General features: G+C 19.3%; 5 protein-coding genes across 5 annotated transcripts; 2 read left to right on the top strand and 3 right to left on the bottom strand.

Annotated features, from left to right (window-relative positions):
• Nucleotides 1–115: 115 nt before the first annotated feature.
• Nucleotides 116–1354, bottom strand: PRELSG_0828100 (conserved Plasmodium protein, unknown function; the record flags this gene model as incomplete). Its single annotated transcript, XM_028676361.1, has 4 exons — nt 116–194; nt 311–365; nt 448–509; nt 636–1354. The coding sequence occupies 4 exons, from the start codon at nt 1352–1354 to the stop codon at nt 116–118; spliced, it is 915 nt and encodes a 304-aa protein (XP_028532857.1).
• Nucleotides 1355–2214: 860 nt separating this feature from the next.
• On the top strand, nt 2215–4213 carry PRELSG_0828000 (conserved Plasmodium protein, unknown function; the record flags this gene model as incomplete). The annotated part of the gene is made up of 3 exons (XM_028676360.1): nt 2215–2293; nt 2470–2507; nt 2624–4213. 3 exons carry the CDS (start codon nt 2215–2217, stop codon nt 4211–4213), a joined length of 1707 nt encoding a protein of 568 aa, XP_028532856.1.
• A 288-nt stretch (nt 4214–4501) lies between these two features.
• PRELSG_0827900 (conserved Plasmodium protein, unknown function) lies at nt 4502–9894 on the bottom strand (the record flags this gene model as incomplete). Its single annotated transcript, XM_028676359.1, has 7 exons — nt 4502–4547; nt 4659–4783; nt 4893–4991; nt 5084–5136; nt 5213–9567; nt 9686–9753; nt 9868–9894. 7 exons carry the CDS (start codon nt 9892–9894, stop codon nt 4502–4504), a joined length of 4773 nt encoding a protein of 1590 aa, XP_028532855.1.
• Nucleotides 9895–11748: 1854 nt separating this feature from the next.
• On the top strand, nt 11749–13692 carry PRELSG_0827800 (conserved Plasmodium protein, unknown function; the record flags this gene model as incomplete). Its single annotated transcript, XM_028676358.1, has 1 exon — nt 11749–13692. One exon carries the CDS (start codon nt 11749–11751, stop codon nt 13690–13692), a length of 1944 nt encoding a protein of 647 aa, XP_028532854.1.
• A 379-nt stretch (nt 13693–14071) lies between these two features.
• Nucleotides 14072–24560, bottom strand: PRELSG_0827700 (conserved Plasmodium protein, unknown function; the record flags this gene model as incomplete). Its single annotated transcript, XM_028676356.1, has 3 exons — nt 14072–20135; nt 20227–23503; nt 23630–24560. The coding sequence occupies 3 exons, from the start codon at nt 24558–24560 to the stop codon at nt 14072–14074; spliced, it is 10272 nt and encodes a 3423-aa protein (XP_028532853.1).
• Nucleotides 24561–24701: the final 141 nt, after the last annotated feature.

The following is a 24701-nucleotide window of genomic DNA, read 5'->3' as shown; positions in this document are numbered from 1 at the left end:
AAAAAAAAGAAATTTTGTATTTTAATAAATTTCTTTGAAAAATTAGATGTTCTATATATTATTTTTTAAATACAAATTCATGATATACTGTTGTATTCATTATTTTTTTTTCATTTTATTTTAAAAGCCAAGTTTTTTTTTTTTTTTTTTTTTTCTTTATTCCAGCACAATTTAATAATCTCACGGAACCCGTTCTAAAAATATAAAAAAGAAGTAAAAATTAAAATAAAAATAGAAAAGTGAAAACAAAATCAAAGAAAAAAATATAATTGCGAAATATATTATTTAAAAAACATTTTTTTATTATTACTTATTAATAACTTCTATAATTTTTAAATATCTTAGTGTGGCAATTTTTGCTTCTCCTATTTATAAAAAAAAAAATAAAAGAAAAAAATTATGAAAATTTTGTAAATAAATCTTTTTTTATCTTAATATAAAAAAAACCTGTTTGTCCAAAAACTTGTAAGTTCATTTGTGTTAATTCGGATTTTTCTACTGGATGGCAACTAAAAGAAAATATATATATATATATATATATATATAATTAGATAAAAAAAAACTTATTTAAAGTAAATATTATAAAAAATTATAGTAGACAAAAAATAAGTATTATAATTTATTTTATAAGTAACCTTCCTTTTTTTATAGCCATGTCATACAATGTTTTATAAATTAGGTTTACATCGTCTAACTTTGCTCTTCTTCTAATTAATATAGGAACTGATTGAAATGTACTTTGATCAATTGGAATAAATAAATTATTATTATTATCATTCTCATTTTCATGATTTATCTTGTTTTTATTTTCATCAGTAGAATTTTCATTACCTAATATCTTTACATTTTCTTTTGATTCACAATTATCTGCATTATTTTTAGAAAAATTAGAATCTAATGATATATTTTTAGAATTCTTTGTTTCATTGTAAATATTACTTAACTTCCCATTAGTACTTATATCTTTTTCTATATTTTTTTGATAATTTCCTAGAAAAATCAATTCTTTAATTTCATCATAATTTATATTCATTAAAAACTTCTTTATATTATCATAAAAAAAATTGTTCAATATTATTTCAGAATTGTGATAACTATTAAATTCTTTTGATGATATATTTAAATTATTTTCTAAGTTTAATAAAAAGTTATAATTTTGCATTTGCCTATGCAAATAGTTTATACTTAACTTTTTCTTTATATATAAGCTGTTTAATTCCTTATTTATTTTATTTAGTTCATTTTTTATATTTTCAAAATCATTTAAAATTAAAAGAGGATTTATATCATCTTCATATATTTTACATAATTCATCTTTCAATTTTCTTTCAATTAATTCAATATCACTATTCATATTTAAAAACTAAAAATATTACGGTTTAAGAAAAAAAAAGTAAAACATATACATATTTAAATAAGAACTATTTATAAAAAGTTAATTATACATTTTATTTTTTTTCCTTATAATTTTCAATTACCTTTTCTTTTAACGTGTCTATCGATATTTCCATCTTTTATTCTATTATTTTACTTTATAAATTATATGAAAATTTAAAATATTATGTCATATATATATATATATATATATATATAGTGCTAATAAAAAATTATTATGCTTTCTTTATAAATATAAAAGATAAAATTTAATAAAATAACACAATTATGACTTTAGTAATAAACTAATAAAAATAATGTGCAACAAATGTTTAATTCTTTTTTTTCTTTTTTTAATACCACTGAAATTGTTTTTTAAAAAAAATAAATCCTTTATAAGAACTACTAAAATTATTAAATTTTTTTTTTTTTATATAGTGAGTGATTTTTTAAAAATAAATTTACAATAATTTTTTTTTTTTTATTATGAAATATATGTTCATACATATATTGAAATAAAGCATAAGCCAAGAAAAAATATATAAATATATATATATATTTTTTATTTTTTGATAATATTATAATTAACAATTTGGTTGTAATAATTTTAATTTACAATTCTTATGCCATTCGTATTTTTTTTTTTTTTTTTTTCCCTTTATTGCATGTTTTTTTAAAAAATTAGATCAAATAGTATTATTATAAAAGGTAAATTAAAAAATGGAAAAAATAAAAATTCCAAAAAATGATTTATATAATTTTATCCTTTTATAGCACGTAAAAAAATTGAGAAATTATGAAAAAATGAATATCATTACTTAGAATTAAAAATTTACAACAATGGAAAAGACTGATATAGAATATTTGAATATTCCCAAAAAAACTAAAAAGAAGTTATATGCTAAGAATTTAAATACAAGTACTTTTTTATTTTATAAAAAAAAAAGAAAAAAAAAATTTTAGATTTATTAAAAATATATGAACTTTATATTTTAATGTATATCGATTATATATCTTTTTTCATACCAATGATATATATTATTATTTATATTCACACACATTCTTTTTTTTTCTTCTTTTTTTCTTTCTTTCTAGTTGAAAAGTTAAGTACAAATTACTTAGAAAATGCCTCTGCAAAAGTTGGTTTTTTTTATTATTATATTTTATTTTATTTATTTATTTATTTTTCCTCCCTTATATATATATATATATACTGTATATTTTTGATATAATTTATTTTTGATTATAGGAGATCAATTTAATACAAGAAGAAATATTTAAATATCACTTAAGTGAATTAGGTATAAAAGAAGAAAATGAAGAGGAAACACATGTAATCGTCAATTCTTTAATACTTTCTAGTAATGTTTATTCATTTAGTGATGAAGAAAATTATAATATCAATAACAGTACTTCTGATTATTCAAAAGAAGGTTATTTTTCTTCTTCATCACATTTCTTATCTTCTGAATCAAGCATTGACTATGATTTGATAAACAAAAGAAAAAATAATTTAACTAAAAGCACTTCCTATAATAACATAGGTTTAATAATTAAAAGTAAAAAGAATATTAACAAAAATGAAAATATTTACAAAGATGAATTAGGAAGAACTTTTTTATTGTATTCAAATTTTATGAAAAATAATTTAAAAAATCATAAAATGTATAAAACAGAAAACGCTTCATTAAATAACTTATTAAGAGGAGGTATAGAAAGTTCTAAAGTATATTTTTTTTACGGGAATAAATTAAAAATAAATCAAATTGTTATAGTGAATTTATTATATGATATCATTATTAATAGTAATAACAATTCTAGTGTTGTATATATATATTTTAGCTATATTAATGATATAACAATTATTCATAATATTATAATGGAAAAAATAAAAAATCAAAAGAAAGATATCTTATTAAGTGATATTCTTCGTAACTTTTACGTATTTCGGGTTCAAAATTTAAACGAACTTATTTCCTTTTTATTACATATTAAAAATGTTTTTTTAAAGAACAAAGATTCTAAAAATAATTTCAAAAATGAATTTAATAATTTAATTTCAATAGGAATATTTAATTTTACCGATTTAATAAAAAATTTAAACATTATTAATCCCTGTTCTTACTTTTATTTAGTTCGTGAACTAAAAATCCTTTCAATTATTTTAAATATATCTATATTAATTTTTGATAACGCGAAAAATGAATCATTTGATATCACTACTAACAAAATAAATTATAAAGAACAAAAGATAGAAGAACATAAAAAATTAGAAAAAGAATTCAAAGAAACAAACATGAATACAAAAAAAAATGTATCTACAGCTTTTAGTAATAAAATTGAATATAGCAATACTAATGAAGAAAACTTATTTAGTTTTAATGAAGATAAAGAAAATGATTTAAGAAAAAAAAAAAATAAAATAAACAATAATAAATATGAAATGAAAAGTTGTAATAATATAGAAAACAGTACCAGTAGTGAAGTCCTGAGTGAAAATGATTCATATGAAGAAAGTCAATATAAGCATTATAGTGAAAATACATATAATTCTGAGAATATATGTATTAATAATATAATAAATAGAAATGCTAATAATGACTACAAAATAATAAATAATGAAAAAGATACATTATGCAATATAAAGGAAAATATCAAAAAGCCGCTTATCCCATATTCCATTTATAATTCTTTTGATTATATTATAGAAATAGAATTAATTAATAAAATTAAAAATAAAAAAGTTGTAAGATTTACATTGCTTAGATCTCAAAATAACATAAAATATTTTTACTCCCATTCTTATATAAGAAATTACTTGCTATTTGACTTTATGTAGTTTTTTTTTTTGTAATAGAAGAAATATTTTCTAAAATTATGTTTTCTATTCTTTTCAGTTCAATAATAAAGATATATATATTAATATTAAATCAAAAAATGATTTTTTTTTTTTTGTGTTTACTTAAAAATTCTCTGTACATATTAAATTTTTTAATACATTTATTCTTTTTCTCTATCCCTTTTTTTTTTTTTTTTTGTAATTTTAAACAACATATAAAAAAACACTTTTGAAAAAAATGATTAAAAGAAAAAAAAAAAAAAAAAATTAAAATAATGTAAAATAATACTAATTTAGGTAAACAAAGCATAAAAATATTTTAGCAGACCCTGATCTGTAAAAAAAGGGGGAAAAAAAAAAGTATAAAATACATATTTTTAAATAAAAAATGTAAATAAAAGCATAAAAGATATTTTTTTTAAAAAAAAAAAAAAAAAAAACTAACTCATCATCATTATGTATGCTGCAATCCATAAAGCTTGGTAAAAAAAAGGGAGATCCACTTTTTACATTTTTTGATTCTTTCCCTATGGTTAATCTAACGTTGTCTCCTTTATATATATAACCATACTAAGAGAAAAAAAAATTAATAATAAAAAAAAAAATGAAAATAAAAAATAAAAATAAAAATAAAGTAATTCAAAAAAATATAAAAATATTTTATTTTTTTTAAATTTACTATTAAATTATGTAAAATATTCCCTAATTCAATAGATCTTTTTTTTGATAAAATTACATTTGTTGTTCTGCTTTGAGCAGTTAATATCATCGGACCAAACTTCGAAATAAAAGAAAAAAAAAAAAAATAATAATAAGGATAAAATAAATTAAATTATTTAGAAAAATAAAAAAATACTCATAAGTTGTTACCTTAACACCTGATATTTTTTCCCACACAGCATCTGCTGGATGATAAGAGACCTCTTTAAAGAAAAAAATATATAAAAATTAATATAAAATGAAAAACAATGATATTATTTAAAAAATTTTTTTTTTTACTGTAAGAAACAGTTTTGTTATTTTCATCAACAAAAGTAGAGTATCCTGGGTCTGTTTTTAATTCATTTTTTGAATTAATATTTACATTATTATTATAAAAATCTGAAGATGATTTATTTTCAATATTATTATTTGGCTTATTTTCATTAATTTGTTCAATATCCTTTTTTCTTCTTCTTCCTCTTTTTTTATGAACTTTTTTAAATTCTCTCTCAGAATCCTTTTCTTCTGATTCACTTACTGTTGATCTAGCATTTCTTTTATTATTTTTATTGAATTCTTCTTCTCCTTCATAAGAAAAATCATCATTATTATTTTTCATTTTATCCATATTCCTATAATAAAAATTTGTCTCTATATTATTAGCTATTTCTTTGTCATAATTATTATACATAGGAGCAAATTGTTCTTCATTCATATTTCCTTTAAAATTATTATTCATCCTATTTTGAATAACATATATGGGAGGATTCAATTGCTTATTCATATTATTATTATTATATAAGTGATGATGATTATAAGATGGATTTATGTTCATATTTAATTGCTGATTCATTTGTTGATCTAACTGAGAATTTATTTGATGATTTAACTGTTGATTTATTGGATTGTTAATTTGCTGATCTAACTGAGAATTTAATGGATGGTTTAATGGTTGATTTAACTGTTGATTTATTGGATTGTTAATTTGCTGATCTAACTGAGAATTTAATGGATGGTTTAATGGTTGATTTAATGGAATATTTAACTGTTGGCTTAATGCATGATTCATTTGATGAGTCATTTGTTGATCCAATTGTGAACTTAATTGTTGATTTATGGGTTGAACTAATGGTTGGTTTAATTGATTTAACGGGTCTGTTAACTGATGGTTTAATGCCTGAGGGGGAGGAGGGGCTAACTGGTAATTTATTGGCTGAGCTAATGTTTGATTTATTTGCTGATTTAATTGTTGATCTATTGGTTGATTTAAATGAGCATTTATAGTATGAGGTATTTGAGTATTGTATGAAGGATTAATTACAGAATTTATATTATTATATAATGGTTGACTCAAATCACTTATTATATTATTATTACTTAAGTTATTAAAATTATTTGCTTGCAAATTTTGATTTGATGATTGATAAGGAAATACATTATTATTATTATTATTATTATTATTATTATTATTATTATTATTATTATTATTACTATTACTATTATTATTTTCACCTGATTGTACTTCTTCTGGGGGCGTTTTTTTCAATTTTGGTCGTCCTCTTTTTTTTTTCACAGGTGGTGGGGGATCTTTATTTTGTTTATTTATGAGATCAATATTATTAGTTGTAGTGATATTTTGTACTATGTTATTTGATAAATTATTATTTACTGTATTTGATTTATTTAGGCTTTCTTTTTGTAAATCATTGTCATGAGCAAAATCATTTAATTTTTCCTTTTCTTCATTATTTTCTATAGTAACCATTTCGTTATTCTTATTACCATTCATTGATATTTTTGAACCTTCTTCCTCTTTCTTTTCTTCACTAACAGCAATATTTCCTTGATTATTTTCTTCTCTTTTTTTCTCATCATTTATGCCAATCCTATTTTCATTCAATATTTTTATTTTATTTTTATTATCAGATAATTCTTCATTGTAATTCATAATTCCTGAGTTTTGATGCATGCTTATTTTGTTTAAATATATATTTTCTTGATCTTCCTTTTCATTGAAATATGTATTATTTATGTTGTAAGTACTCTGAGAATTTATCTTATTATACATATTTTGTTGATCCTCATTTTGTTCATATTGGTTATAAACAATATCTTTTTCGCTTAAATAATCAACAGGATTTTGATGAAGGTGCATTTCATTTTTATGATAATTGATATCATCATAATTACTTCTTTCGTTCATGCGATTATACATATTATTTGATTTACTATTATATTCATAATTAATATTTTTATAATTGAGATTTAAATGATCATTTGATTTTAATTGAGAATATTTTTTGTTATAATAATCATCATTATTATTATACATATAAGAATCATTTTTATATTTACTATTTATATTGGAAGAATATTTTCTATTCTTATTTTCATAATTATCATGATAATCATTTTTATCAATATAATAATCATTTCTATAAATTTTTTTTTTATTACTTTCATTATTATTAATTAAATTGTTTCTTTCTTTATAATAAAACAACTCTTTTTCTTCTATATTGTTATTTATATCGTTATTGTGTGAAATATCATTACTACTAATATTTCCATATGAAATATTCTTTTTAGCATTATTTTCTATATCATAGTTATTATTATTATTATATTCTATGAAATTATTTTTATAAAACATTTTTTTTTCGTCTATATGCTTAAAAATCGTATTTTTTTTCATTTTCATATTTTCATTACTTCCTTCATCTGTATATTTTTTTTCATAAATAGCATACTCATTTTCAAAGTTTTGATTAGGTGCTAAATATCTATCATTCCTATATATATCATTAATATTATTTTCATCATTTTTAATTCTATCATTATTAATGTACATATCTTCACTATCTGCTTTCTTATAACTTTTGTTTGGTATAGTTTTGAAATAGTTATTTCCTTCTTCATTTTCATAAATATCTTCACTTCTATAAATTTCATCACCCGAAATTATATGATTACTATTGTTATTCTTATAAATAAATTTTGTTTTTTTCATTTGCTCATTTACATTCATTTCATTTTTCATCATATTTTTAGTTTTAGAGTCTTTGTTATCATGAATAAATTTGTTGCTCTTATATTCGCTATCTGTTAAATTATTATAAACATTATTATAATAACTTCTATCATCATCTTTCTCTTTATGCATATTATTTAAATTATAATAGTGATTTTTTTTATTTATATAATGCTTATTTTTTATATATTTTTCTCTTGGATGATATAAATAGTCATCTGAATACTTTTCAGTATTGATGTTTGTATCAAAAGAACTGTATCTTTTTATTCTCATATTGCTATAATAATCATCATTTTTTTTATTATTATAATATTCTTCTTGATCATTATGAAACTTATTTTTAAATCCTAAATCATTCATATTTTCATTATTTTCTTCAAATGAATCTTTTTCATCACTATAAGAATTATTTAAATCTTTCAATATACATCTATTACTTTCAATATTATTAATTTTATCACAGTCCTTTAATCTATTATTTTTATTACGAAAATTTTTATAATATATATTTTCATTTATGTTATAATCTGTTATTTCATATTCATTTCTTCTATTTTTATGAAAATCTTCATTCTTTACTTTTAACATATCATTTTTAATTTGTTTATTGCCATCTTTTTTATTTTTACATATATAGTTATAGTATAAATTGTCTTTGGAGGAATTGTTATATTCATCAAAATCCTCTTCAATATAGGAATTTTCTCCTTCATGATTTAATTCCTTATATTTTATCTTTTTATCGCTGTTGCACCTAGATAAATTATTGTATTTCTTTAAAATATATCCTTCACTGAATCTATTATAATTCTTATAATTTTTTGTTTCTTTATTAAGCATTACATTTGATTCATTTCCTTTATTACTTAAACCATTTAATTTTGATTCATTTTGATTATCTTCATAATTTTTTTCTTTTATCATACTTTTTCTTATTTGTGTTATTCTTCTTATAAAATTTTCCTTATTATATTTATCAGCTTTATTTATATTAACTATTCTATATATATTTTTATTCAATCGGATTGCTTTTTCATCGTTATTGTTAGAATTTAATAATTCTTCATTTGATAAATCACTGTTTTTACATTCAGACAAACCATCTTTCTCATCTTTTAAATCATCTGGAAAATCCAAATTATTAAAACAATTTTTATTATTATTATAATTTTCTTTTACATATTCATCTACATTTCCTTCTATATTCACATCCTTATCTTTTGACTTATCAAAAGGAGAATAACTTTCACTGCATCCTTCAAATGCCATATTTTTATAACTTGAGCTATTATAAACACTATTTCTTGATTTTTTTTTTTTAGAATTTTTCACGGCACTTGAAAAAGAATAACAAGAACCAAGTGTAGAAATATCATTATCAAAATAAAGCTCTTCTTCTTTTTCCGAATCATAAAATGATGAAACATCATCATCAACATAACTTATTCTACTAACTGTGTTATCCAAATTATCATTTAAAATTTGTGAGCTATTTAATCTATAAATTTCACAAATATTATCATTATTATTATTATCTTCTTTCTTTTTTGATAAACAATCAATAGAAATATTTAAAGGATCACTTAAATTACTTATATTTAAACTATCATTGTTTTCCCTTGAAAAAAAAAAAAATGTATTTATGTATATATACTATAATAATGCCATCTAATTTTAATTTTTGCAAATTTTTCCTATATTTATTTAGTTAATGATTAAATTATTTTAATACTTACAGTGAAGAAAGAGGTTTTCGTTCTATTACGGTAAATAATCCATTGCTAATTGTTGATTGATCGAGTCTCTAAGGGAAAAAAAAACGTTAAGCATATGTTTAATTATTTAACATCATTGAAATAGTTGAAATAACTAATTTGTCTTTTTAAAAAAATATATATTTTTTCTTATTTTTACTTACAAAATCTCTTTTCTGGTCATTATTCATAATTAAAAAATATAAATTTTTTTTTTTTCCTTATATAAAACTAAATATAAAAAATAAATTGTGATAAAAAGAGAACAACTTAGTATTGATAATAATGAAATATTTCAATATTTAACAACTAAATTTCTTAAATCAAAAAAAATTTTAGGATAAATAATATACAAAATTTTAATTTAAATATTTAATTACATAAACTTAAAATATATTTTTTTTAATAAGAAATCTAGTATGAAAAAAAATTTCACTTTTTTTTTTTATTTGTCGGTATTTTCTTTTTCCAAAGAAATAATTATCTTTAATCAAACTATAATATAAATATATTTTTAATATATGTTTTAATATATTTTTTCGTATAATTTATTATAATTTTTAATATGATTTCTCATTTTTGATTCAAATAAAATAATGAAAATTTTATTACTGTTTTATTTTATTTTTATTTATTTATTTTTTTATTTTTTTTTTTATTTTAATATCTTTATTAAAATGCAAAAAAAAAAAAAAAAATGTATATATAATCAATGACAAATTATGAATGTATGATAAAATTATCAATATTTTAAAAGCTTTGCAATTTTAAAGGACTTAATACAAAAAAAAAAAAAGAAAAAATTATGTATTTTTTTGAAAAAAACTTTTTAAAAGAAAATTAAAAAAATTTACCCTTGAAATATCTTTTTTTATTTTATATTATCTTTTCTTAAAAAAAAATTTAATATGTTTTATGACATTAATGGTACAAAAAAATAATTGCAATAGTTAAAGATACATTTTTTTTTTTTTGTGTGTTACTAACTAAAAATTTTTTTTTAAGTATTTATATTATGAAGTATTTTTCTATAATATTTTTTATTTTTCTATAATTTGTTATTCTTTAATTTATTAATATTTAAAATACACTAAAAATTTTTTTATATTAATTTTCGAAAAATTCCCTTTTTTTTAAATGTGCATACAATTTTTCTTTTTTTAAAGGTTAAAAATATTTTTAAAATTCATCGTTTCAAAATAAAAAGTGAAAATTATTTTTTTTCTGCAAAATATTTGTGCATGAAACATTTAAATTTATAACTTCTAGTTAGTAATACACAACATAAAAGTGAATAAAGAAAAAAATAAATAGAAAAATTATGTTTATTCTTTTTTTTTCCATTTAAAACGAATACAACCCTTTCATATGAAAGAAAATATATTTGTGTATTTTCTCAGAACACTTATTTTTCATGCAATATAAATAATGAAATCTGAAAAAAAAAAAGAAAAAAATATATATTTTGCATTCATATACATTAATAATAAAATAATAAATTAATTGTATATCTAAAAAAGGGAGAAAAAAATAACAAAATAAAAAAAAAAATTATAAATCTTTTTTTTTTTAATAATTTACAAATTTTAGAAAAAACATAATCATCTTTTAAACAAATAAAACAACTTAAATTTAATTATGCAATATACATTTACTAATATTTAGTGATATTATTTTTATGATATTTTAAAAAATAATATATGAAGTTTTTCATATAATTAAAATGTAATACAAATTTTCTTTTCTTTTTTTTTTTTAATATTTAGAAATATGATGGCTGTATTACAAATAAAAATAAAAAAATAAAAATTTTCTTTCGAAGTTTGGAAAATATATTCTTTCTTTTTTTATTTAAACAAAAAAATGGCATTCAAGCTAAAGTAAATAATTACTCTTTACGAAAAATATTAGTCTACAATAACTAATAAATTTATTTATAATATGTAAAAATAAAAATTTTCTTTTTCTTATAAAAATTGAAATATATATATATATATATATATATATATATATATATATGCTTATTAAAATATTTATACATTTTAATGAGTAATTCATTTGTTTTAATTTTTATTTATTTATTTTTTCGTTTTAATTTATGTTTAAAATCACAATATATATTTATAAAAGATTCTGTTTCAACAAATAGAAATACCAAAAGAATAAATATTGGTAAAAGGACATTTCTCTATAAAAATGGCGCATATAATAAAAATATAAAAAAGGAAAATCATAGGCTATTTTATAAAAGTAAAAAAGAAAAAGATATACTTGAGTCGGGTTATTTATATCCATTTGATCATTTAGAGAAAAAAAAAAAGAAATTTCCACCTGATCCATATATACCTAGTGAAGAAGAAAAAGAAAGTTCTTTTGATATTTATGATGATGAAGAAGATGAGAACGATTATTTGAATTATGGCGATGATGATGCTAAAAAGTATTTTGGGAAAACAACTTTCAACCATCCTAATATATTAAGAAAATCTAAAGAATCTGAAGAAGAAACATACAATGATAATGAAAAAGATAACTCTAGTCATGATTATTTTTATGAGAATGAAGAAAGTGACGATTCTCATACGAAAAACAAAGACATTGAGGGAATCACAAATCAAAATATAAAAAAAAAAAAATTAGGAGAAGTAAAAAATAATGTCGTAGAAATAAATAAAAAAAAAATAAAAGAAAATGATATAAATTTAGATCACGAAGAAAATAATATAAAAAATAAAAAAAAGGAAATGATAAATATTAATTTCTACTCGTCTGAATCAAATAAAATAGAATGTGAAATTATGAAAGATAGGCTATATTATTTACTCCATTCTTGTATGGATAACGTATTTATAGAATGTTTTCAATTAAATATTGAATCTTTTATTGATTCAAAAGAAAAAGAAATATCTGTTTCATATAATAGCGAAAATGATAATTTTAAAAGTGTAATTTCTTCTTTTTCTGACTTAATTGATTTTTTTAGTAAGTTAAAAAAAATATTGAACGATAAAATTAATGCAATATATTACAAGGAAGAAAATAACTATAAATATTTAAATAAAGATTTAAGAAAAGAAATGGAAAAATGGAAAAAGGAAAGAAGCATAACAAATTTATCAAAAGAAAGTTTACAAATGAGCATTGAATCATCTTTGAAATTAATAGAGAATTGTACCAAAAATATGTATAAACAAAATTACGAATTAACTTTAAATGATTTAAAATTAGCTTATAATATGCTTCCTTGTAAATACTATGGTTATTTTCTATCAAACTTATGCTCTAATATATCTATTTTATCATTTTACACAAATGATTTACAGGGTGCTTTTAGCTTTGCTCTAAAAGCAATTAGATATGAACCAAAATATTGCGTAGCTTGGAAATGTTTAGGAGATTCATATAGAATTTTTAGAAAATTTTGGCAAGCCAAAAATTTTTATGATATAGCAATATATCTGGGTTATAAAGATGATATAGGAGAAAACTTTAATGAAATAGTACAAGAGCTAAATAATTTAACACAAAAAGCTTTAAAAAATGTAGATTTGTTAAAAGAAAATATGAACAACCATATAAATGTTGTAATTAAAAAAAATATTGGAATAGTAATAAACAAAAATCCAGATTGTATAGGTGGATGTTATGTATCTTATATAATAGAAGGAAGTAAAGCTAGTAAAAAAAATTTTCATCATGGAGATCAAATTGTTGCCTTAAATAATATTATAACATATGGAAAACCAATTGATTTTTGCTTAAAAGCATTTCAAAAAAATAACGGTACTTATGATATAATTTTTTTTAAGGGAAATATCATTGAATTATATGGCTTAAAAGCCTATAAATATTTAATCGAAGAAAATTTATTTTCTACACTTTTTGAAAACGAAAAAATATTGTCCTTCAAAAGAAATGAAACAATTTTATTTGACATGAAAGGATATGGCACATTTTCAGAATATGGGATGTCAAAGTCGGAAATATAACGGAGGAAAAGAAAAAATGTTATTTTATAAAGGGAAATTCTATAAGACAAATCAAAAAATTAAATCACAAAAAAAAAAAAAAAGTGTGCACATACAAAAGGAAATTTTAAATGAACAGTACATATCAAAATTTATAGTTTTTTTTTTAGGCTTTGTTATTATTCTTAATTTTTTTCAATAATTAACGTTTTAATTTTAGAATTTCTCTTTTGATACATTGAAAATTCAAAATTCAAAATATACTTCGACAATTATTTTTTACAGAAATTGTAAATAGGTAATTTTTCAGATTTGTTTATTAAATTTTAAACATTTAAAGCACGAAAAGATAATACACTAAAGGATTGTCTTTTAATTCATAGAATATGATTTTTTTATTTTAAGGAGCTTTATTATTATTTATTTTATTTTGAGAATAAATTATTTTATCATATAAATTTATATAATTTTCATATTTTTCAATATCCCTTTTTGTCCAATTATTAGTAGGCTTTTTTATGCTTTGATTTTTGTTTACATTAACTTTTTCAAATTTTTCTTTTAGTTTTTGTATATTCATCGGTATTTCACAATTAGTCAAAAAAGCTTGAAAAGTACTTTGATATTTTTTTCTAAGAGGAATTGAAAATAATTTATTTTCTTTGTAAAAAAATAAGGCCAAAAATTTTATTGCACTTAATTTTACACTTAAACCAGGGTAAAGTGGCCTATGCTTTCCTAACTCATATAAAGCTTGACATAAAATTTCATACAAATATGTTTTTAAATAAATTAACGTATTGACATCATTTTTATTTTTCATTTTTTCAATAATTATATCAAAAATATTTTGACTATTTAAATAATTATTATAATTATTAATAAATTTTTGCATTTTTTCATCATTTTGAAACAAATAAAATTTATTTTCATATTTGATGCAATATTTGTTATCTCCTTTAACAAAATTTTGTTCATCAACTAAGCTAACCAAACAAAAACCATCATTTTCCATTTTCATATTTTCATTTATTTCATTCATTTTCTCTAATTTTTCAAATGGTAATTCTAAGTTTATGTATGCTTCAGGATTTTTTTTAAATTTTAAAACATCATCATAGCTATTAACTAAATAAAAGGAATCATTGTGATATATAGTATAATTATTAAATATGTTGCATTTCAGTAGAACATTTTTATTTTTATACGTAACTATGCAATAATTATTAAATTTTATTTCATTCTCATAATTTCTTTTTTCATACATATTAAATCCTTTAAAGTATGCTGTCTTGTTATTATATTTATATCTGTTATATCTTTGATAGTTTTTTATTTGTTCTTCTATATTTTTAATTATTTGATATTTCGTTCTCCATATATTTGTGTATTCTACATAAATAATATTATTATATTTTTTAAATTCTTTTTCTATATTATCTATAAATGAATAAAAATTATGAACTATTTCATTATCATTATTATTCTCTGATAAAAAACTTTTATCCATATTATTTTCACTTTTTGATATGCTGTTATTATATTTATTCACTATTAATTTATTTACATCATTCAAATTTTCATCTTTATTGATAAATTTCTCTTTAATTATAAAAATTAAATGTGGCATGTTCTTATTTTTTAAAATTAGATCTAACTGACTTCTGTTATAAGGAAAGTTATATAAGATACACCCATGTGATAAAACATCATATTGATTCATTCTTATATACAACAATTCCATTAACTGGTTGTTATTTATATTATTGCTTTCAATTTCTTTTTTATATTTACTTATTTGATAACCAAATGATATTAAATTTTGTTTGTTAATTATTATGCATTTTGTATTTTTCATTAATTCCACACACATATTTTCTAGTTCTATATTTGAGTAAATAAATATAAAAGGCAGAACAAAAGAAGGATCCGGTTTCAGTTGCGTTAAATAGTATAGTGGGTTCTTAATAAATTTATTTAATTCATATTCTGTTCTAAAATAAAATAAAAAGGAATTATATAAAATTATGAAATTTGTGTCTATATCTACAATATTATCTATGTCAACAGGAGAATAAAAATAAAAATTTGATAATTTTGCATAATTATTATTTTTTAAAAATGTTGCCCAAATTTTATCAATTCTTTTTATATTTAATTGATGAAATAAATTATTTCTATATTGTAGAATTTCATTTAATCTATTTTCTATTAGTGTTTTCACTGATTTTATGTGCATTTTCCCTATATTAATGTTCCATATATTAGTATTATTTTTTAAATAATCAATAACTTTTTTGTTTTTTCTAGAAACTCTCTTTATTTCATCTATATATTTCTTCTTCTTACTCTCTTCTTCAATTACACTTTTTTTTAATTTATAATATTCTGATTTTTCCCATGATTCTTGTTCTTCGCATCTTAAATAAATTATATGCTCTGGTACACGAAAAGAATATTTTAATATTTTTTCAAATGAATTTAATAGCTTTTCCTCTAAAAATTTATATTTACTATAAAGTATTTTTTTTTCATTTTTCTTTAAAAATATTTTTTGGATATTTTTTACTTTCATAATATCTTTATTGTAGCAAAAATAGTTATCAGAATTATCTGATGAATCTTCATCTTTAGAACTGTTTTTATCATAATCATCTTCACTATATTGTACTTCGTCAAAATTATTTTCGTCAACATTATTTTTATTAGAGAAGCTTTTCTCAATATTGTTTTTTTCGTTAGAATTATTTATTATGCCTTTTTTTACATTTTTATTTTCTACTTCATTTTTTATATTTAATGAAACTTTCGAACTTAGCTGGTCTTGTTCTTGTTTATATATTTTTTCCTTTTCAGAAAAATTTTCATTTGACATAATTATTATGTTACTATTTGAGCTACAGGGTAAAATATCTCTTTGTTTTTTTAAAATTTTTTCTAGATTACTTTTATCTAGTATTTTGAAAATGCTATTTTTTGTATAATTAAATTTAATAACACAATTCTCTAAATTTTCATGCAATATAAATCGTACTGTCAAAATTTTAGCAAGGTTTAAAATTAAGTTAGATGGTTTAATTAAGGTAAATATTATATCATATATTTTTTCTTCCTCGAAAATTTTATTATCTTTAGATATATTAACTTTATTAATATTATTTTCTAGAAACAATACATCTTCATTATTTAAGTAAATCGTTTTTTGAAAGTTAAATAAAGCCAAAGTATCCACTGAATGATTGCTTGAATATTCTTTTTCACTATTATATTTACATATTTTAAAAGCATATATATATTTAATTATATATATACATATATATTTAAAGTTTTTTATAAATTCGAGTTCTATATCTATATATTTTAGAGAAAATTTATATCTAATACTATTAATTTCATCTTTGAAATCACAGTTTTTATCACTTAATAATAATATCCTTAATGGAGGAATATTATAATTATGTAAATAAAATCTAATATTCTGATTAAATAAAAAAGCATTATAAGCATTTGACAAAAAATGTATTTTTTCATCATATATTAATTTGACATTGTTCTTACATTTATACAACCAATTATACTTTTTTAAAATGTATGGACAGTACACATTAGTATAGCCTTTATTTAACTCATCAATTAATGTATTATCATCTAATACAGAATTATAATTAAGATAAGAATGAATAAATGGATTTATGATTTTTCTTATTTCGTTTAAATAACTATAAATATTTTCACTGATATTTATAAAGTGAACGTTGTAATTTTCTTTTTTTAGTTTTTCTATCTCTTTTTTATAATTTTTGTTGTATAAATACATAGAGTTGTAATTACTAAAATTATCCAAAGCATTGTCAATAGTCTGAGATATATTATACTTGAAACTCTTAATAACTTTTTTTTTTTTATTATTAATATTAAATGCAATAATGTTATCAATTTCAACATTCATTTTTTTTAAATAAAAAAAAATTTTATTATTTAATGGTAACCCACTTATAATAAAATTGTTATTTGAATATGTAGATATAGCATTTTCGTTATATAAAATCTTATTTTTTTCCTTATAATCATCTTTAAATTTCTCTAAATTATTTTCCTTTTTTTTAATATTATCATTTTCAATTTGAATTTTATATTTTTCATTTTCCATGTAGAATACTTCATCAATTAAAATAATTAATTTACTTAATGATTCATTTACACTGTCTAAACTTTGTGCGTTAAAAAGTTCATTAATTATATATTTAAAATTAGACTCTTTTTCATCATTTCTTTCTATCATTAATAGATTATAAAAAGATTTTATTTTTATTATAAGATCGAAATGTTTTTTTTTTACTTTTTTTTTCTCATGAATATCTTCCCTAAAGCTTTGTATATTTTTTGAGGTATCAGATGTATTATTTTTAAGTAAATTGTCAAAATTGTTTTTGAATTCATTTAAGCATAATATGATTTCTTTCATTATATACACATTAAAATTGTGAATTTTATTCATTTTCTTACATATATATCTAACTATAAATAATGAAGAAACCATTTTGCCTTCAAGCAGACGATTAGCTTCAAATAAATGAATATTGAGATTTTCTTCATTTTCTTCATCCATTTTTTCAAAAATATATTTAAAATATTCGTCTATATCAATATGTGTTAATTTATCATAAAATTTAAACAAATTAAAAATTTTTTTCTTTATATCGTTATTTGGTAAATAAATTACTACACAAAAATTTATCGATTCTTTTATTTTGTTACTAGAATAAAATTTCGGATATTTTAAAAATTCATTCATCTTTTCATAAGTTTCTAACATATACACTCTATTTTTATAAATGACTGTAAATCTTTTATTTCCTTTTATTAATTTATTTTCATTTATGTAAGAAACCGGACAATATATATAATAATTATTCCAGTGTCTATAATAATTATTTATATTCTTATTTTTATTTCCCAAAGTTTCCTCTTTTACAATAGAATCATTTTCTTTATTTAAAATTAATTTTGATGATTCTTCTTTTTTTTTTAAATTTGTTATAAGGAAATTATATTTATCCTTATTTTTACTATTATTTTTTTTTTTATATTTATATGGGAAATAGTTATTTTTTAAATAATAAGAATAATTGTTTTTAATCATATTAACGTAAAAAACTTTGTAGATAGAATTATTTTCAATTTCATCTATATGTATTGTTTTTATATTGAAAGCTTTCACCAATATATGTAGTAATTGCTTTTCCATTTTTTCTAAATTTTTTAAATCATCATTCAAAACTTTTATTTCGTTTTTTTCTTCATTATTTGACTTATTTACTTCTATGATATCTTCTACCTTTCCATGGTTCATATTATTTAATTTGTCTTCTTCGTTAATCTTTATTGTTTCATTAAAGATTTGTTCACTTTCTATTTTATCATCACCATTATTTGCTTTTAATAATTTTTTAAAATGTGAAAGAATCAAGGAAATTTCCTTTTCAAACTTTATATCGTTGTAGTAATTTTTTAAGTCTTTATAATAATTTTGATAGTATTGTTCAGGGTTAATACACTTATAAATGTAATTTATCTCTTCATTCATTAAATCAAAATATTTTTCACTTATATTATCGACATTTATACTATAAATGTTAGCTTGCTTTTCAATTTTTTGACTATCTTCTCTTACTTTGTCATATTCACTTTCTTCTATATTCGACAAATGAATATTTTTCTTATTTTTTTTTTCACTTTTTTCTCCATCTTCATTATATATCTCTTCACTACTTTCCTCTTCTTCTTCATCTTCATCTTCTTCTTCATCTTCATCTTCTTCTTCATCTTCCTCTTCATCTTCCTCTTCCTCTTCATCTTCCTCTTCCTCTTCCTCTTCCTCTTCTTTCTCCTCTTCATTATATTCTTCTCTTCCTTTTTCTTTATTTTCTACTTCATCAAAGTAATATTTTTCTGCACTTTCTATACTTAAAGAATCTTCATCAGTAGTTTCATCCTTATCTACATCTTCCTTTTTATCTATATAAGAATTTTCCTCTTTGTCTTGGGATTCACATGCATTTCCATCATTTTTCTTCTTTTTTTTTTGGTGCTCTTTTACTCCCTCTCTTTTCTCTCCCTCTTTCTCTTCTTTTTCTTTATGTTCCTCTTTAGCTTTCTCTTTAACCTCCTCTTCCTCTTCTTCTTCCTCTTCCTCTTCTTTTTCTTCTTCTTTTTCATTTTCATTTTCATTTTTAGTTTCATTTATATTATTACCTTTTTTTTCTTCTTCATTGATTTCATTACTTTCTATTTTAATATCTTCAGTTGGATTTCCACTTTTCTCTATTTGATTATTAATATTTGCTTTCTCATCATTTCCTTTTGTTTTCACAACTTCAAATGGATTAGAAACTTTTTCTTTGTATTGATTAAATACATTTTCATAAATATCCTTTATAAAATATGATCCCTCATAATTAAAACTAAAAAAATAAAAAAAAGTTAATTACAACAATATTATTCTAAAAAGGAAATATTTTATTTAATTATTTATTGATTTTTATTAATTTTTACTTTATGTTTCTATAATTTTTTAGAATTATGCAAAATACTGGGAAAGCATCTTTGAATGGATTCTCTAAAATTAAATTTTTATCCTTTAATAAAAAATCATTAATATTTATTTCTTTATTATTTTTTACATTTTTTAAAAAATTTAAATTTAAAAAATGAATGTAATTAATATAGTTTAGAGAAGACAATTTTTTTAATTTAGAAAGAAAGTATTCTAGGTATTCCATAAAGTGTTCATTTAAATATAAAACATAACCATTATTTTTAGAGATAATTGTATTAATATATTCTAATGTTATATCTAATATTTTTTTAAAATCAATGTACTTTCCATTTTCTAAATCAGTATTAATTAATTTTCCTAATGGAGATAAAAATTCTTTTTCTAATTTAAGATTTCTATTCAGTACTATTGATGGTTCTATAAATTCAACTTTTAATTTTTTTATTAAATTATATATATTTTTATGAGAATTTGATATTATTATGAAATTTTCTCTTTTCCTTTTTTTATTTATTTTTATAAAGTTTCTCATTTTATTTACATCTTCTATAAGTAGAAATTTAAATTTTTTCTTAGGTGTTCCTGTTTCATGAGTCATTTTAATTTCTTTTAACTTTTCCTCATAAAATATTTTATTTTTGTATTTTATTTCAGATTTATCTTGGAGTTTTCTTTTTATTTCACCCTCATTATATAATACATTTTTTATTTCGTTATCATCACGTGATTTATCTTTTGTTTTATTATGCTGATTTAACATATCAGTCTTATTTTCATTACATAAATTACTTCTTATTTGATTATTATCATGTAACTTACCTTTCGTCTCATTATCAATGTATAACTTATCATTTGCTTCATTTTCATTATGTAACTTATCTTTTACATCATTTTTATTATATAACTCATCCTTCATTTTATTTTCATCGTACAATTTATCTATTATTTTACTTTCATTAAATAACTTATCTCCTACTTCACCTTCATTAGATAACTTATCTTTTATTTCACTCTCATTATATAACTTATTATTTGCTTTATTTTCATTATATACTTTATCTTCATTCTCATTATATAACTTATCCTTTACTTCATTTTCATTATATACTTTACCTTTACTTTCATTATATAACTTATCATTTGCTTTATTTTCATTATATACTTTATCTTCACTTTCATTATATAACTTATCCTTTACTTTATTTTCATTATATACTTTATCTTCACTCTCATTATATAACTTATCCTTTACTTCACTTTCATCATATAACTTATTTATTGCTTCATTTTCTCTAAAAGGAATATCTTTTTCTTCATTTTCATTATATAACATGTAGATTATTTCATTCTCATCATATAATTTCTTTTTTTCTTCATTTTCATATTCATTTCCTAGTTTTAGTTTTTTATCTACTTCAAGAGATGATCTTTTTTGATTTTCTTTTTCTAAATGTTTCATTTCATTTTTGATAATTGTATCATTTAATATTTTATTCATTTCATAAAATGTTTTACTCATGCCATTAAATAAGTTTTCATTTTTATTTTTTTTTATTTCTAAATTTTCAATTAAAACACTTTTTGTATTTAAATTATCTATTTCCAATTCATTAATTTTACTTCCTAGATCAATTATTAAATTATTTCGTTGTGAATATTCATCATTTGAAATATTTTCGCTTTCAACATCTTTTAAAATACTTACCCTTTTAATTTTTTTTATAAAAATATCAAAATTTTGATCATATGATTCCAATTTATCAGAAATTTCTTTTTTTACAGTAGTTAATAAGCTTCTTTGTTCTCTTATTTCTTTTTCTTCTTCAGTTTCTATTAGTGTTTTATTGCTTGTATTATCATAAATTTCTTCATTTATTTCATTTTGTAATTTTGTATTCAGTTCATTACTTAATATTTTGTTCGTATCTTTGTTTATTTCTTCCGTATAATTTTTATTCATTTCGTTGTCTAATTCTTCAAATGATAACTTCTTTATTTTAAAGGAGTCACTAATATAATCGCTAGTTTTCTCTTTTTTTCCCTTATGGCTATTTAAACTATCTATGATATTATTCTGGCTATCTAAAAGTTCTTTATTATCATTTATTAACTCATCATCGTTTATAGAATGCATTTTTTTTTTTAATTCCTTGTATCTTCCCTTTTCTTTTTGCTTTAACTCCTCTAAAGTCCTTTTTTCATTTTCTAAATAATTTTTTGCTTTGCATGTATCTTTTTCGTTTCTTGTATCATAAAATATACCACTTAATTTTTTTTTATCATGCTTATCCAATTTTTTTTTTTTTTTAATATCATTATTTATATCAGTTTCATCTCTTAAGTATATGTTTTTATCTTTTAAATTATCTTTTAAGACATCTACATATTCATCATCAGAATCATATATATTTTTCACATTATTTTTTTTTTTCTTGTCTTTATCCAATTTTTTAAAACTTTCTTTGAACTCTTCCATTGATTGTTTATCATTGTTTAAATCTAATTTTTCTTTTATTTTATCTAAATCATCATTTATTTTATTTGAAGTGATTCCTTTCTTTTTTTTTTTTTTTTGGGATTTTACATTTTCTGAGATATTTTCCTGTTCTTTATTAGTATTTAATTTTCCTTCTTTTGACATTTTTTTACCTTCTTTATTGATTTCTTCAACTTTTTCATCCTTATTCTCATTTTTTTTTTCTTCATCTTTGTCTAGTAATTTTTTTTTCTCATTTTTATATATTTTTTCATCAAAATCTATGCATGTATCTAATTCTAAAAAATGTTTTTTTTCTGATACCAAAATATCACTAGGTAGTTCATTTTCCTCTGTCTTAATTTCTTCATTTAATTTATCAGCATCAATTATTTTACATTCTTTTGTGAATTCAGAGAAATTTATTCCATCAATAAGAAAAGAATTTTCTAATTGTAATCTTTCCTTTTTTTCCATTTCATTATTCTTACTTGATTCAATTTTATTTTCTCCTATTTTCATTTTATATAAATCACTTAGTATAGAACTATCTGTTTTCCTCCTTTTTTTTTCAACATCTTGTTCGACTTCATTTTCATTTAATAAATTCATTGAAGTATATGAATTTCTATTGGAAATAAAATTATTACATAAATTGAGATTATTTTTTTTAAAGGAATATTTTATATCGTTTTCATATATTTTACTCCTGTTATTTTTTTTAGTATTTTCATTTTCTTTATTTTCTTTAAGTTTAACTTTATTATTTATTTTTTCATGATCAAACTTTGATTTTTCTATAAAATAAAAAGTATAATTAAACATTTTATTTATTTTATAATCTATAAATATGTTTAGCATTTATTTTATTTTTATTTTATTTTTCATTTTTCATATATATATATATATATATATTTCTTTACCATATTTAATTGTTGCATTATTTGAGCTTATATTTGGGGTAATATATTTATTTTGCTGTTTTTCTAATGAGTTGTTATTTTCTTCATCACTATCAATATATTCTAAAGGATTAATATCATTCACGTCCATTAGTATAATATTTCTATGTAAATAAGAATCGTTATTCCTATTATTTAATAAATTTTCAAATAAGTTTTCATCTATAATGTCTTCTTCCTCATCAGCATTATATAAGAAGGATTCCTGAAGTTGATAATTTTCACTTAATCTTTTTGTAAATTGTTTTTTAAATTCTTCTATTTCTCCAGACATTTTTTTTAGTGATTTAATATTTTTTAATAAGTCGTTTTGTTTTGATTTTTCATTTTTTTTATTACTTGATAAATTATACAATGATAATCTTTTCTCTTCTTCTTTTCTTCTAAAATGTATCATTATCATGGGTTTCTTTTTGATAACTTCTCCATTGTTTTTTTTTATTTCAATATATGTAATCCTATAAAATAATGATTTTAAAAAGTGAGCATAATCTTCTGCATTTATAGTTGGTGTCCAAATATCTGACAATTCAAAAAAAGCATTAAAAAAAGATTGAAAATCTAAAAATTTTTTTCCTTTAGAATCATTATTCCACTCATCATTAACTATTTTTACAATTTCCTTTATTTCAAATTGAGGTATCAAAACTTTACATATTCTTAACATAATTTTAAAATATTCAACTTTCGTAAACTTATCATCTAATTTTTTATTTAAAATATTTGTCCATATATTCTTAACACAATTAATAAATGCTTTATTACTTCTTATTTTTTCTCTTTCTCTTTTTAATTCATCATTCTCAAATTTTAAATCACCTTGTTCACAGTATTGTTTTATGTTTTTTATATCCTTATTGTCAGGAAATAATATATCAAAATTGTTCTCCATCTATTCTACTAATGTATATCATATCATAAAAAAAAGAGGAATATATTTTTTTTTCTTTGGTAGAACAATTAAACAAAAAAAATTAAAAAAAAAAAATCAGACAAATTAGTAATAAATATTTATAGATTTATTAAAATAAGT

This window comes from Plasmodium relictum (genome assembly GCF_900005765.1).
Source record: "Plasmodium relictum strain SGS1 genome assembly, chromosome: 8".
Classification (NCBI taxonomy): domain Eukaryota; phylum Apicomplexa; class Aconoidasida; order Haemosporida; family Plasmodiidae; genus Plasmodium; species Plasmodium relictum.
This window is presented reverse-complemented; position numbering and strand designations above follow the sequence as displayed.